This window comes from Pygoscelis adeliae, unplaced genomic scaffold (assembly GCF_000699105.1).
Source record: "Pygoscelis adeliae isolate BGI_AS28 unplaced genomic scaffold, ASM69910v1 Scaffold209, whole genome shotgun sequence".
In the NCBI taxonomy this organism is placed as follows: domain Eukaryota; kingdom Metazoa; phylum Chordata; class Aves; order Sphenisciformes; family Spheniscidae; genus Pygoscelis; species Pygoscelis adeliae.
This window is the reverse complement of record NW_008825538.1, coordinates 137,859-151,235: the sequence shown is the minus strand read 5'-3', so window position 1 is coordinate 151,235 and position 13,377 is coordinate 137,859. Positions and strand designations below refer to the sequence as shown.

Below are 13,377 nucleotides of genomic sequence, written 5' to 3'. Positions count from 1 at the left end.
CATTCCTGGTCTCATAGTCTCCTACAGCACTTCATGAAGAGTGCAGGTATTTTTCCCCTGCACCCCAGTCTGTAAGTAAATGATACTTCTCTCAACTTTCTCCACGTATTCTCTGCTTCCTATGTGTAATATTCCTGTTGTTTATAACGGCTCTTTTGAATCCTAGAGGCAGGTGCCACCTGCATTTCTGTATTATATGGAAGTTGAGGTCCGACAGGTTGGTGCATAGTCCTGCCCTTCTGGGAGCGAGAAATTGAGATGGAAGCAGGGGAAACATCCGTGTCCCTATGGCTAACCCCCCCTTTCCCGTAGCTACCCTCCCTTTCTTGTCTGAATATAGAGCAGCCATGTACATCTCCTTCCATCCCACAGGAGGCCAGGGAAGTGGCAGACAGCCGTGCAAAGGATTATTATATTTGATCAGGCTTTGAAATGGGCTATAGATAAAGCCCTTGGTGTTTACTGGGCCATTAAACATTTATTAGCCTCTATGCCAGTGTGTTGGTAGCACTGTAAATAACAGCTGTGATGAAGGTGAAGAATGGGGTCAGCAGTTGCCCTTTGCACCGATGTTTGCAAATGGAGAAGCGGGTCGTGTAATTTTTAAGAGCTTGGTTGGGGGAAGCATCTGCCCAGATGCCTTGAGGAGAAGGGGCAGATGAGCTGGCAGACTGGAGCTCCTCTTTATCACGAGGAAATGCTGAAATCTTAGGAAGTGGGAGAATTTAAACAACAATGAAAAAAGATTAGGGCCCGAGTTAGGAGTTAATTTATCCCTGCCCTTCCTAACAAAAATACTTAATGCCCTCGGATCAGAATGGCTTTTGGGTCTGGATTTAATTAGGCTTAAGGAGGGTTCATGCCTCTCCCCCCGCACTGTCCCAAATAACCCCCCGGCTCAGCCACGCACGCTGGCATCGCCGAGGCCGTGGTTCTCGCTTGTCGGCATTTCCATCATCCGACTTTTATTTCCCTTTCACCCCCTTCCCAAGCTTTAATAGGGAGAGGAGAAGCGTCGCCGCAGGGCTGAGGCTCAGCTCGTGGGGGCTTAGCTGCAGCACCTGGTCGGATGATGGGGTTTTTGAAAGGAGGAGTGTGAAGGGATTACTCTGTGTTGCTGGGAGGCCACAGCCCGGTGATTCATACCGCGGGCAATCCCTCTGAAGTCAATGAGATTGTAAAGCGTGTAAATCAGTATGGAATTTGGCATTTTCCTAGAAAAGTGGGGGATATTTTACTTGCATATAAATTACTTCTAATAAGACTCTCTAGACATGACTGATCCTTCTAATCACACCGTTGCTCCTTGCAGTCCCAAAGTTACTCTTGCTATCCTCTCATTTTAAATAATTTTTTTAAAAAACCCACTTGCGTGGGAAATATCCGTGGTTGCTGCCGGGCTGTGAAGTGTTGCTGGGAATGACTCGGGTGGGAGCCTGTCCTCGTGCGCTTGGGACCTGCGGTGTGAATGGAGAAAGGAGACGGTCTTGTTTTCACGCTCTCTCATTTTGAGTCTCTGCCATGTTCCTGTTCCACCATTTAGATGTCGTCAGGCTGAGCGATAATTAGAGGGAGCCTGTTTTGCTACAAAGCCAGATGGAGAATCCACGTTGCCGTGAGCAAGCCTGGGTTATTTGTTGGGGAATGCAAAGTGGTGGAGTGGGCGTCCGGACGGCATTGCTGCACCACGAGGGAGAAGATGCTCTGCTGCTTCTTCCCGGTGTCTGCAGAATGTATCTCCTTTCCACAATAACTTAAAAATAAATAAAAATTGATCATCCCATTTATCAAATGCGAATATAAAAGCTGTCGTTGCAATACTTTGAGCTGGAGCGGGGATATTGGTTCTTTCAGAGGTGCTCTGCAGCCTGGCAGTCTCCTTCAGCTACAGCGAGCGGCTCAGGGACAAACCCGGGCGTTGCTGTCGGAGCTCCCAGGCGTCGGTTCAGCTGCCGGCTTTGCTGCCTGGGCGCTGGTGGGTGGTTTGGGTGCTGTGCACAGCAGCTTACTCTCAATGTGAGAGGGCTTTAATGCTCTAATAAAGCAGTATAATAAAGAACATCAGCTTTTCACTTGCTACAGTTGAGGGGATCATTAACTTTGGCCGAGATGTTCTAACAGCATAGGTGCTTTTAGCTGTTTAAGACTTGCCTTACCTTATAAAAATGCATCTTGCCTGTTCCATGTGTTGTGCGGCATGTGGAAAGTGTGGCGAGCTTCGGTTGAAAATGAAATCTGAAACTGGAAGGAGTCCTACAGAAAGTAACTGAGAAACTGAATAATTGAGAAAATAACCAGCTCCCATTGAGCTGGTTGCCAAGGGAATAATTCACTCGTCTCTCCCCCAACTTGATGAAATAGTTATCGTTTTCCTCTCCTCCTTACTAACATACCCACAACTCCAGAAGAGCCACCTATTTGCTCCTGCAGATGGTCTAACTGATACATGCTTAATTCCACCTCGGAGCCATTTTCGTGAGCAGAGCAAAGGTGCTTTGAAGGCACCTTCCCCTGTGTCAGGCCTCCAGAAGGGTTTGTACGGTTGAAAGGTTTGTCCCCTTTTTCCACTGCTGCTGGCTGGCCTAACAAGGGTCCTCCTTCTGTCCACAAACCTTGCCTTCTCTAGAAAAGGGAAAATAAGGTTGTTTTTAAGGCAGCGGTCTAGATTTGGATGTAAAATCTGGCACAACTGGAGATCTTTCCAGCTTCAGGCCAAGTGCTGTATGTTCCTCGTTGTCTTCTCTGCAAAACAGAACGGTTTAAGACTAAGGTTTTTTTGTTGTTGTTCATTAGGTTCCTGGTGTATTAGCAGACCGCGTAGCCTTGGGCTGCTCCCCAAATGGCCTGAGCTATGGTCTTCAGGCTTCTTCTCCGCCCTCTCCATGCCTCCTGCGGGCTGGTGTACCTGCAGGTGTGCTTGTAACACTGTGATAAACTTATTTTATATGGAGACTACGTTAGTGGCTGGGACAGTCTCAGTTATATGGGACGGTCCCAGTCATCCACGACAAAATTCAAGCAGTTGGGGCAATAAAAAGGCTGTTTGCTTAATATGGCTGATCAGTGTGAAATGACTCGCTCATCTTGGCACAAGCCATTAACTGGGTGTTTCTCTCTCACAGGGCGCATCGAGAATAATCATCAGCCTTAACAAGGATTGATTGTGTACTACCCATCATCGTCCCGGTTTGATATTAATCGGAAAAGCTTTGACCGTCGCGTTGGGGAGGTGAAAAGTTGAATGAGCGTCCCTTTTAAGGTATGGTAGAAACATAAATGAGATGTTTTGGGTATGAAGCTAGTACTGCTGTAGCCTGCACAGGAGAACAGCAGCCTTTGGAGGTGCTGAATTGTACAGCTTTCTCATGGATTCACATCTCTCAGTCTTACAGCATCTACATGGTGAAACCTGCGCTCCATCGTTCCCCTGCTTGGTCTTAATGAGCGCGGTCTTCTCAGGCTGAGGGGGTGCCTTTGTTTTGACGCAAACTTTCATGAACCCAGTATTTTCTCTTTATTTACTTGAAGGAGTCTTTCGTTTTTGAAACTTCTGGTTGGTGTTGCAAGGCATGAAGAGTTTGGGTATCAATATTTGCACTGTTTTGGAGAGGGCTTTTCTTAAGGGTTTTTTTTCTTGGTTATACAGACCAGTATTAGACTGAAATATACTGACCTCTGCTCTTACCTTGGAACAGATGGGCACATAATACTGGCATGAGCGATTTATTAAGGGGGGGGGAAGCCAGAGCCTTTTGAGGAAAAGGAAGGTTATGGAGTAAGAAAGAAGGTCATGGAGTAAGAAGGAATGTTACTCAGGACGTTAGTGAATCAAAAAACAACACCCAGCAGGGAGTTTGTGGGCAGTTGTTCTGGTCAAAGTTCTTCCCATGGTCTGACTCGAGGAGAAGATTGAGGAATGCTTTTAAAAAAAATAAAAATAAAAATCTTACTGTAAGATTTCTTGTTCAGTATTTCAAAGGACTCTTTCCAACCAAAAAGGATTTGATGCGAGGATGGTGTTGCTAGAGTAGCAAATTGAGATGTGCGTGTGAAACCTGGTGATTTTTATAAACGAGGTCTTTTTTTTTAAAGCATTTCTTGTTGCTGTGGCTTTCAGAGGTTCACCCTGTCTAGAGATGAAATTTGTCTATGTGGTTTGATATTTCCTTAAGGCTCGCACACAGGGTCCTGCTGACACTGCGTGCTTCACAAACTTGGCCAAGTTATGGTTTCATATAAAAATTCTTTGAACTCTTTGCAAACCTGGTGTGATACCTCTGTGCCAAACTGAAGTCAATCGTAACTTTTATTAGTTACGACTAAATGCTTCCTTTTGAGTTTGTGTGATACTTAGCAAGGAGTTTCAGATCTGTTAGTGTGTGTGTGTGTGTGTATATGTACTTAACTGTGTTTTGCTACGTGTATTTTTTAGTCTGCTTGGCTCACTTTTTGATTTGGGGAGAACTCCTATTGAGGTCAACAGCTGAATTAAGCCCACCAATTTACTGAGAAGTGTCCAACTGTCCTAGAAGAAGGGCTTTGTCTTTAGTGCATGCTTTCTCCATAGCTGATCCCAGAAAAGGATTAAGTTCAATGAGGCTAAAGTCAGAGATACAGAAGAAATTTGCCTATGATGCACACCGTAAACGTTAATAGCCTAAACTCCGTGTAATATTCAGTTTTTGCTTGTATAAGAAAAGCCTTTTTAGAGAAGCAAGAGGCTGAATATGTTCAAATATCTACCAAAATAACACAGGTCCTATCGTAATCCAGTGAATATAGAATCGTAGAATCACAGCACGGTTTGGGTTGGAAGGGACCTCTCAAGGCCATCTAGTCCACCCCCCCTGCTGTGGGCAGGGACATCTTCCACTAGACCAGGTTGCTCAGAGCCCCGTTCAACCCGACCTGGAATGTTTCCAGGGATGGGGCATCCACCACCCCTCTGGGCAACCTGGGCCAGTGCTTCACCACCCTCAGCGACAAAAATTTCTTCCTTCTATCTAGTCTGAATCTACCCCCCTTTAGTTTAAAGCCATTCCCCCTTGTCTTTTTGCAACAGACCATATGTAGGACAAAGATGCTACCTGCACTCAGGGAGTAGCTTTCTCAAAAAACCTGTGGTCTGGATGTGCCCATCAAGGCTTCTTAGCTGTTTGGGGTTGCAAGCCAGCAATTCAGTGGCCAGCTGGGATCCTAAAGCCGCTCGGATGGGCAGGATGCGCCTGAACTCACGTGGAGAGGAATGGCTGTGGGCTGATCCTTCGCCGTGGCCAGTGCTGTCTGATTTGACTGGCCAGCGTAAATGGTCTCAACAAAATTGCTTGCGTGAGAGTGGTTTGTCTTGCTTGATGAAGCCAGATGTGGACATGACTCTGTCAGCTGGAGTGAAATAGTCCAACAGCACTTCTCTTCCACACTAAAATCCCTTCGGAATAAGCAAGGTCCACAGCTAAGGTCATGGGACTTGTTCTGCTGTTTCAGGTAGTGTGGGCTGCTAGGCAGGATGCAGAGCTGGACGCTGGGGTGCTGGAGGTGTCCGTCATACTGTGAGCCTCATGTCTCTTGTGGGCTACTGGAAAGGTGTTTTGGGCTGAGTGTTTTTTCTCTCTAAAACTGGGGTTATGAAATATCCGATGTCAGCTGGAAGGGCTTGAGCACCCTTTTCTGCTTTTATGGGTTGCTTTTTAAAGTGTTTCATTATACATCACTTCTTGATTCATGTCACAGGTCCAAAGCATTCGGATTTGGATTATGTGGGAGAAAACTAACACATGAAGTCTATACAAAGCTATCCACTCAGCTGTATCGCTAGATTTCTGGGCTTTGTTTTCACTGGTCACATTCACTTGTCACAAGTTAACGTCCTCTTTTTGTCAGCCATTTCAGCAATGTCGCACATTTATTCTAGCTCAGACTTATCACGGGCTATAATGCTGGCAGACCAGGGAGCTTGCGTTTGCAGAACGCATGTAAGAAGACTTCAAAGTTTAGATCTGAAACCTCGATTACATCCTAAAAGGTTCTGCATCTGTAATTGGAAACCTTGGGATCCCAAATATTGTAGTGCTCCCAGGTCTGGTGGCACCTCTGAGTAGAGGTCGCAGTGGTCTCAAGTCAAAACTGGCCGAGCTGAAAACGCTACATTACTGGAGGAGGGGAAGGGGGGGTGGGAGGTAGAAACAGACCCGCTAGCAAACCCTCGCCACCTCTCCCAAAGAGCACGAGTGGGAATCATAAAATCAGAGAATGGTTTGGGTTGGAAGGGACCTTTAAAGGTCATCTCGTCCAACCCCCCTGCCGCGGGCAGGGACATCTTCAACTAGATCAGGTTGCTCAGAGCCCCGTCCAACCCGACCTGGAATCCTGCCTTTCCTAGCCAGGGATGATTGCACTGGCTCATGACTACCTGATCTTCCAGGGCTTCAGTGTCTCTCCCAGCTTACCCTGCTGGATAGGACACGGTTGGCTTAGCCCAGGTCTTTCCACCATAATTATTTTCATGATCCCAAGAGGTTTACAGAAAGGGTAGGGAGGAAGTGTCCTCGATGATGTGCAAAACTCGCAGTGAGAACGAGGGTGGGCTCATCTTCTCCCCGAGCCTTAGGCCACCAGGCCTGCCTCAGGCAAGCCTTAGGCTTGCGTAAACAGTTGTGTTTAGAGAAATCGAGGGCATTGTTCGAAAACACTGCGCTGTTTCAGTGCTATGTTAGCAGTGAAGGATGTGGCATGGGGGCAGCTTCGTAGGAAATTCAGCTTTCAAAATCTGCAGAGAAGCCGCCGCCACGCGCAGCGGCTCCGCTCCCAGCAGCGGGTCGGAAGCTGCGTTTTTGGGATTACTGCCAAGAGACGTTTCTTGGAAACTCTTCCGCATGCAGTGCGAGCAGCAGGACGGGAGGTCTTGATTTGAACTCTAGATGATAAAACCACTGAGGCTTTGGCAGGGCTGCGTGTTTTGATGCCTTGTTCTTGGCCTTTCTCGTTTGGGTGTATAGGTGAACCCCTGCCTGGGCTGGCTCAGAGACTTCCATCTGATTTCGTAGCAAGCTGAATTTTCCACTGAATAGGAAAGTTTTTTGGGAGTGAAACAACTCTCTATTTTTTTAGATGGACTTCTCCAACCCTCTGGCTACACCCATTCTGTTTTTCTGAATCAAACTAGTGCTGAACCTACCCTGCAGGGTCATTAATTTTTCTTAAAGCTGACTTTCTTCTTCCATGTTTGCCCTCCCTGACGTGTAGTCTTGCTGCTCACGTTACCTCTTGGCCCGTAAGAGGGAATGATAGTGTAGGTCACCTGCCTGCCTGTGCCTCACCGAGACCCTCAATTGACTAAAAACTATTTTTTTTCTGGTAAATCTCATTTGGGGCAGAAGGAGAGAGGAGGGAATGAATATGTCATTTCTGACTAGATCCAGCACCAGTTTCTTCAGTAGGAATTAATAAGTGCTGCTGCAGTGGAAGTAACACTGATCATTATTATTTGCCTTTAAATTCCCCCCAGATAAAATCATAGAATCATAGAATCATTAAGGTTGGAAAAGACCTCTAAGATCATTGAGTCCAACTGTCAACCCAACACCACCATGCCCACTAAACCTTGTCCCTAAGCGCCTCATCTACCCGTCTTTTAAATACTTCCAGGGATGGTGACTCAACCACTTCCCTGGGCAGCCTGGTCCAATGTTTAACCACTCTTTCAGTAAAGAAATTTTTCCTCACATCCAATCTAAACCTCCCCTGGCACAACTTGAGGCCATTTCCTCTCGTCCTTTCGCCAGTTACTTGGGAGAAGAGACCGACCCCCACCTCGCTACAACCTCCTTGCAGGTGGTTGTAGAGAGCGATGAGGTCTCCCCTCAGCCTCCTTTTCTCCAGGCTAAACACCCCCAGTCCCCCCAGCCGCTCCTCATAAGACTTGTTCTCCAGACCTTGTCCAGCCTCGTTGCCCTTCTCTGGACACGCCCCAGCACCTCAACGTCCTTCTTGTAGTGAGGGGCCCAAAACTGAACACAGTGTTCACGGTGCGGCCTCACCAGGGCCGAGTACAGGGGCACGATCACTTCCCTGCTCCTGCTGGCCACACTAGTTCTGATACAGGCCAGGATGCCCTTGGCCTTCTTGGCCACCTGGGCACACTGCCGGCTCATGTTCAGCCGGCTGTCGACCAACACCCCCAGGTCCTTTTCCGACAGGCAGCTTTCCAGCCACTCTTCCCCAAGCCTGTAGCGCTGCATGGGGTGGTTGTGGCCAAAGTGCAGGACCCGGCACTTGGCCTTGTTGAATCTCATACAGTTGGCCTTGGCCCATCGATCCAGCCTGTCCAGGTCCCTCTGCAGAGCCTTCCTACCCTCGAGCAGATCAACACTCCCGCCCAACTTGGTGTCGTCTGCAAACTTACTGAGGGAGCACTCGATCCCCTCATCCAGATCATTGATAAAGAGATTAAACAGAACTGGCCCCAATACTGAGCCCTGGGGAACACCGCTCGTGACCGGCCGCCAACTGGATTGAACCCCATTCACCACAACTCTCTGGGCCGGGCCGTCCAGCCAGTTTTTGACCCAGCGCAGAGTACACCTGTCTAAGCCGTGAGCCGCCAGCTTCTCTAGGAGAATGCTGTGGGAGACAGCATGGTCTGAGATATTGAGATACTCTCAGTTCCCTGTCACGTAGAGATTTAGAGGCTCACGACGTACGACAAGACACGGAGGAAGGAGGGGGAACTTGCTTGCTGCAGTTCCTGGAAGGCGAGTTATGTGCTCGCGTCTTGGGGCGTGTGATCACGCAGACAGCAGCAATGTTTGGAGATTTGGTTTCTGCTGCCCCAGCTGCTGCGGGTGAACTACAGAAGAGTAAATGGAAAATGGACGGAGCTGTGGATGTAGCCCGGAGCGTCAGTTAGTCTTCAGCCTCGGTCTTCTTTTCTCCGTTGCTTTCTCTGAATCCTGTCCTTCTGTTTTTCAGGAAACTTTAAAATGTATGCGGAGAAGGGAGGAAAATCTCTTCCTTACTGCAAGGGCCAGGTCAGCATCTTTTTTTGAAATCCCTGTGAAAGCAGTTTGTCAGAAAACATTGGGGGAAGTGGAGAGTTGAGCCTAGCAGAGTCAAGCTGAGCTTGAATGCTCCCTTGGTTTGAGCTCATCTGTATCGGCAAGGTGCAGTGGGAGCAGAAATCTTTATCGGCAACTGTACAGGATAAGAAGGAAAATTTCCCAAAGGTTAGGCTTCCTCCCTAAGTTTTGTTCTCCGAGGAGGCCCTGAGAAAAGCAGATACGCTGGGAAGTCGGTAACTCCAGACAAGTACGTGCACGCACCGGTGTGCATACCCACATGTGCGTACACGGAGTGCTTTCCCAAATAGCCTAGAACCTGAGAAAATGGAGATAAAATCAAAAGACAATGGAAGTTAATTATGCTTTCAAGACAACTGGAGATTGGTTGAAGTCTTGTGGGATTTCTGAGGCCTCCCAGTGCAATTTTAGGCTGAGTGTGGGGAGGAAGGTTTGGTTGCTGTGGTCATTATTGTCTCAGTTGTGACTGTCACCTATTGCTGGTGTCAGGTGATGACAGCTTTTGGGTTACGGATGACACAGACGTCACCGCTGAAACACAGCTATCTTCTCATTGCAAGTTCTTCTTTGTGTCACTTGGCTGTGTCCTATATGTATCCTTTCATGGTGAAGGAAGCCCGCCCTTGCTCTTTAAACTGCACAGCGCAAATTTGGATGCAATATAAGTTTGGGTTTTAGACTAAAAAACAACAAAAAAAGCCTTTTGACATGTGACTGAACTTCATTGTTCTTCTTCCACCCACATACTTTCCCCTTTCTTTTCGTCCTCACCAAAATCTGGCCTGCATTTTGTGGTTTGGGCAATGGTGAGGTTGCTAGCCTGACTTTGAACTTAATGAACTTTCCCAAAGAGCCTTCAGAAAAAGCCACATTCCAAGAAGTCTTGGATGGCTCTTTGGTTTTCAGGGGAATCGGGATATGACCGACCTCTTACAAATGCCAGGTGTTGGACACTCAGGGGTTTACAGGTGAGCTGGTGTGGCGTAACAGAATTAGAAATCCATTACGACGGTTAAATGTCTTGCTTCCTGTGATGTGAGCTGGAGAAACAAAAGGAAGGGCCTTGCTTTACCTCCAGAAGATCCAAAGTCTTCAGGGATCTAGCAATGGGAGATCACAAAGTACACAAAACTGTATGGGACAGTATTTCTTGCTGTGCCCTTCTGTGCCTGTGTGAATTTAGGCCAAGAAGTGCTCCACTAACTTCAGAATTTTGCCTGACCTAGCCTTTGGGTCTACAAACACGCTGTAACGAAGTACCATCAAATGCGTTATTACGTGAAATTGCACTGCACATTTTCTGGTATGTTCATGTGAGTATTTGTTCAGAATTGTACTTCACCAGTAGAAGCACGTGATATTATTCGAAAGATAACACATACTTGTTTCTCTTCCCTTAAGATGGAAGATCTTTCTTCAAAGAATCATGAATAAAACAAGACAGTGCCTCATAGTGGGAATTAAGGAAAAAAATAGTAATTAGGAAAAGTCTTTGGAATGGTCTTTTCCCCTGGCATCTTCACTCAGGCTCTGCAATCAGTAATTCAAAGGAGGTTTTGTGGAAAGGAGAGGTGAGATGCAGGAGTTGATATGACTTCCCCAAGGGTGAGAACTTCTATAGCTGGGACCCGAACATTAATCTCTTTAATTCCAGCTCAGCACTTCACTATGAGATCATTATTCTGTTTGGTTAATCTGCGCAATGCCTCTAAAGCCTCTAAAGCCATAATGCTACATATGCATTGAAGAATCCTACTGCAAGTCCTCGTTTGAGTATCTAGGAGCCGTTTGCTATCCCCGACCCCTTTTTGCTTGAACTTTGAATACAAGGAAGTGTTCCCTAGCCTTGGCTGGCCTTACTCTGATCTGATCGTCAGGGCTGATGTATTGCTAGTGTTCACTGGGGAACGTTGTTTTCAATAGGGACAAAGAGTTCTAAGTGCAAAAAGTAGCTAAAATGCTAATATTTGATAGGTTGGGGTACAACTGTAGTGATGACAATGTCATTCATAGTTTTAACGTAAGGGTGAGTAGTGTTGTGATTTTAAGCTTAGTTTCCTAAACTTCGGAGAGTGGGAAGAGGACAGAGTCTGCATTTACCAGCCCCTCTATCCCAAGTAACCTTTTGAACCCTTGAGCAATTTCAGCCACCTTTGAGAAACTTCAAAGTCTTCAAATCTTGCAAGTTCTGTGAAAATTGATTAGCAGGGAGGCTGAGTGGAGAGATCATAAGACTTCCCCAGGCTTGATGGAGAGTCTGCAGTGTAAATTTGCCTCTTGCTTGCCACTAGGTAATCCATATTTGATTTGTAGGATGATGCCAGCTCCTCAGTTGAGGTCATGGTATTACCAAAGCCTCACGTGGGATATTGGGCAGTCGTTTCACCCCTCTGCCACATTAACCCCTATTGTACGTACGGATGACTTCATCTCTTCACTCAGAGGCACGCGTTGCCTCTTTTACAGGCATTAGCAGATTTACTGGCAGCACCTCACACATCTAAAACGCTGTGTAAATGCCGTCGGTGCCCCATGCCTGGAGACCCGCAAGCATCTAATACATCATGTTGCAAACTGTGAAATTGAAGATCCAGCCCCAACTTTAATGCTTTAGTGCTGTAAGCGGCAGAACTAATGTAGCTCAGCATACTAATGAGGGAGGTATTTATCGTTAAGTGCCGAGCCATTAGAGAATGGCCAGCGTTCGGCTTCACCCTTGAAACCTTTCTGGGAGGCTGGTCTTCCTCTCAGGCTGAGCCTTGCGGGGTCCTCGGCAAACAACCAGCATCGCAACTGGAGCACAACTGCCAGCGGCAGGAGAAAAAGCTCAACTTGATGACTTTCAGGGAAATGGCCCAGAAAGTGAAATCCTCTATATAACTTATAAAAGACCTTAAGAAAGGAAGGAGAAGGGATTGATGTGGGAATGAATGAGGCCGCACCTCAAATATTGTGTTCAGTTTTGGGCCCCTCACTACAAGAAGGACGTCGAGGTGCTGGAGCGTGTCCAGAGAAGGGCAACGAGGCTGGTGAAGGGTCTGGAGAACAAGCCTTATGAGGAGCGGCTGAGGGAACTGGGGTTGTTCAGCCTGGAGAAAAGGAGGCTGAGGGGAGACCTTTTTGCGCTCTACAACTCCCTGAAAGGAGGTTGTAGCGAGGTGGGGGTCGGTCTCTTCTCCCAAGGAACAAGCGACAGGACGAGAGGAAATGGCCTCAAGTTGTGCCGGGGGAGGTTTAGATTGGACATGAGGAAAAATGTCTTTACTGCAAGAGTGGTTAAACATTGGACCAGGCTGCCCAGGGAAGTGGTGGAGTCACCATCCCTGGAAGTATTTAAAAGACATGTAGATGAGGCGCTTAGGGACATGGTTTAGTGGGCATGGTGGTGTTGGGTCGACGGTTGGACTCGATGATCTTAGAGGTCTTTTCCAACCTTAATGATTCTATGATTCTATGATTGTTCTTCCTGGGGAGAAAGTGAAGGTGAAACCTAAAAAGAGACGTAACCTGGCAGGTTACCATGGGGGTAAAAGTGAGATGCTAACAGCTTACGGTATCACTTGGGGGCATCCAAAATGTTGGTATTTTCATTTCAGAGAATCTCTTCTCCAGCTCTGTCTGTTTGGGTCATTGTCATCTGTTAATTTTAATTGGAAAATATCAATACGAGTGCAGGTGTCGCTTTTAACCTCCTCTACGCTTGGTTGAAAAGCATTTAGAGCTAAAAGCTGGTATTGGTGTTACCTGGAAACACTGGATGGAGAAGGCTTCATTGACATGAAAGACCACTTTATAAAGATAGGGCTTCAAAAACCAGCGGGTTTGTCAGGTACTACATCGTTGGGGGCTCACGGGAAGGGAGGTGTCACTTACACTCCTCAAATTTGTAATCTGGGCAGTTTAAATTCTCTGTCTAGAAAAGGGTGGGGGAATACTTGGGAGAATTTTCCTTGCAAAGATGGCTTCCACCAGGAGGGAAAATGCTGTGGACAGCACGCCCATCCAAGAGGGTGTGGTGGTTTCTGTGAATTTGAGTAATTTCACACCAGCCCCAGGAGGCTTTCCAGGTTCGAAATGGCAAACCTCTGAATTATGTGTGATGTAATAGCAGACTGACTTAAAACCAAAATGGTCTCCTGAATATCTGTCCTCTTGACTTGGATGGAGGGCCTCCAAGAGCCAAGATGGTTTTGGTTTAGATGCCCTTAGCTGTGAAATGTGCATCAAAAATCCCAGACGCAAATTCTGCTCTGATTGCTTGACATCTCCACATCTAGCTTGTATATCCCCGGGATGATCTTGA

General features: G+C 47.0%; 1 protein-coding gene across 1 annotated transcript in view; it reads left to right on the top strand.

Moving 5' to 3' along the window:
- Positions 1-3,180: 3,180 nt before the first annotated feature.
- The window catches only part of PTPRA (protein tyrosine phosphatase, receptor type, A), a 106,024-nt gene continuing 95,827 nt past the window's right edge, over positions 3,181-13,377 (top strand). The window contains exon 1 of the mRNA XM_009331859.1: positions 3,181-3,259. Within this exon, the coding sequence (XP_009330134.1) occupies positions 3,242-3,259 (18 nt within the window). The 5' untranslated portion in view covers positions 3,181-3,241. The remainder of the gene's footprint in view (positions 3,260-13,377) is intronic.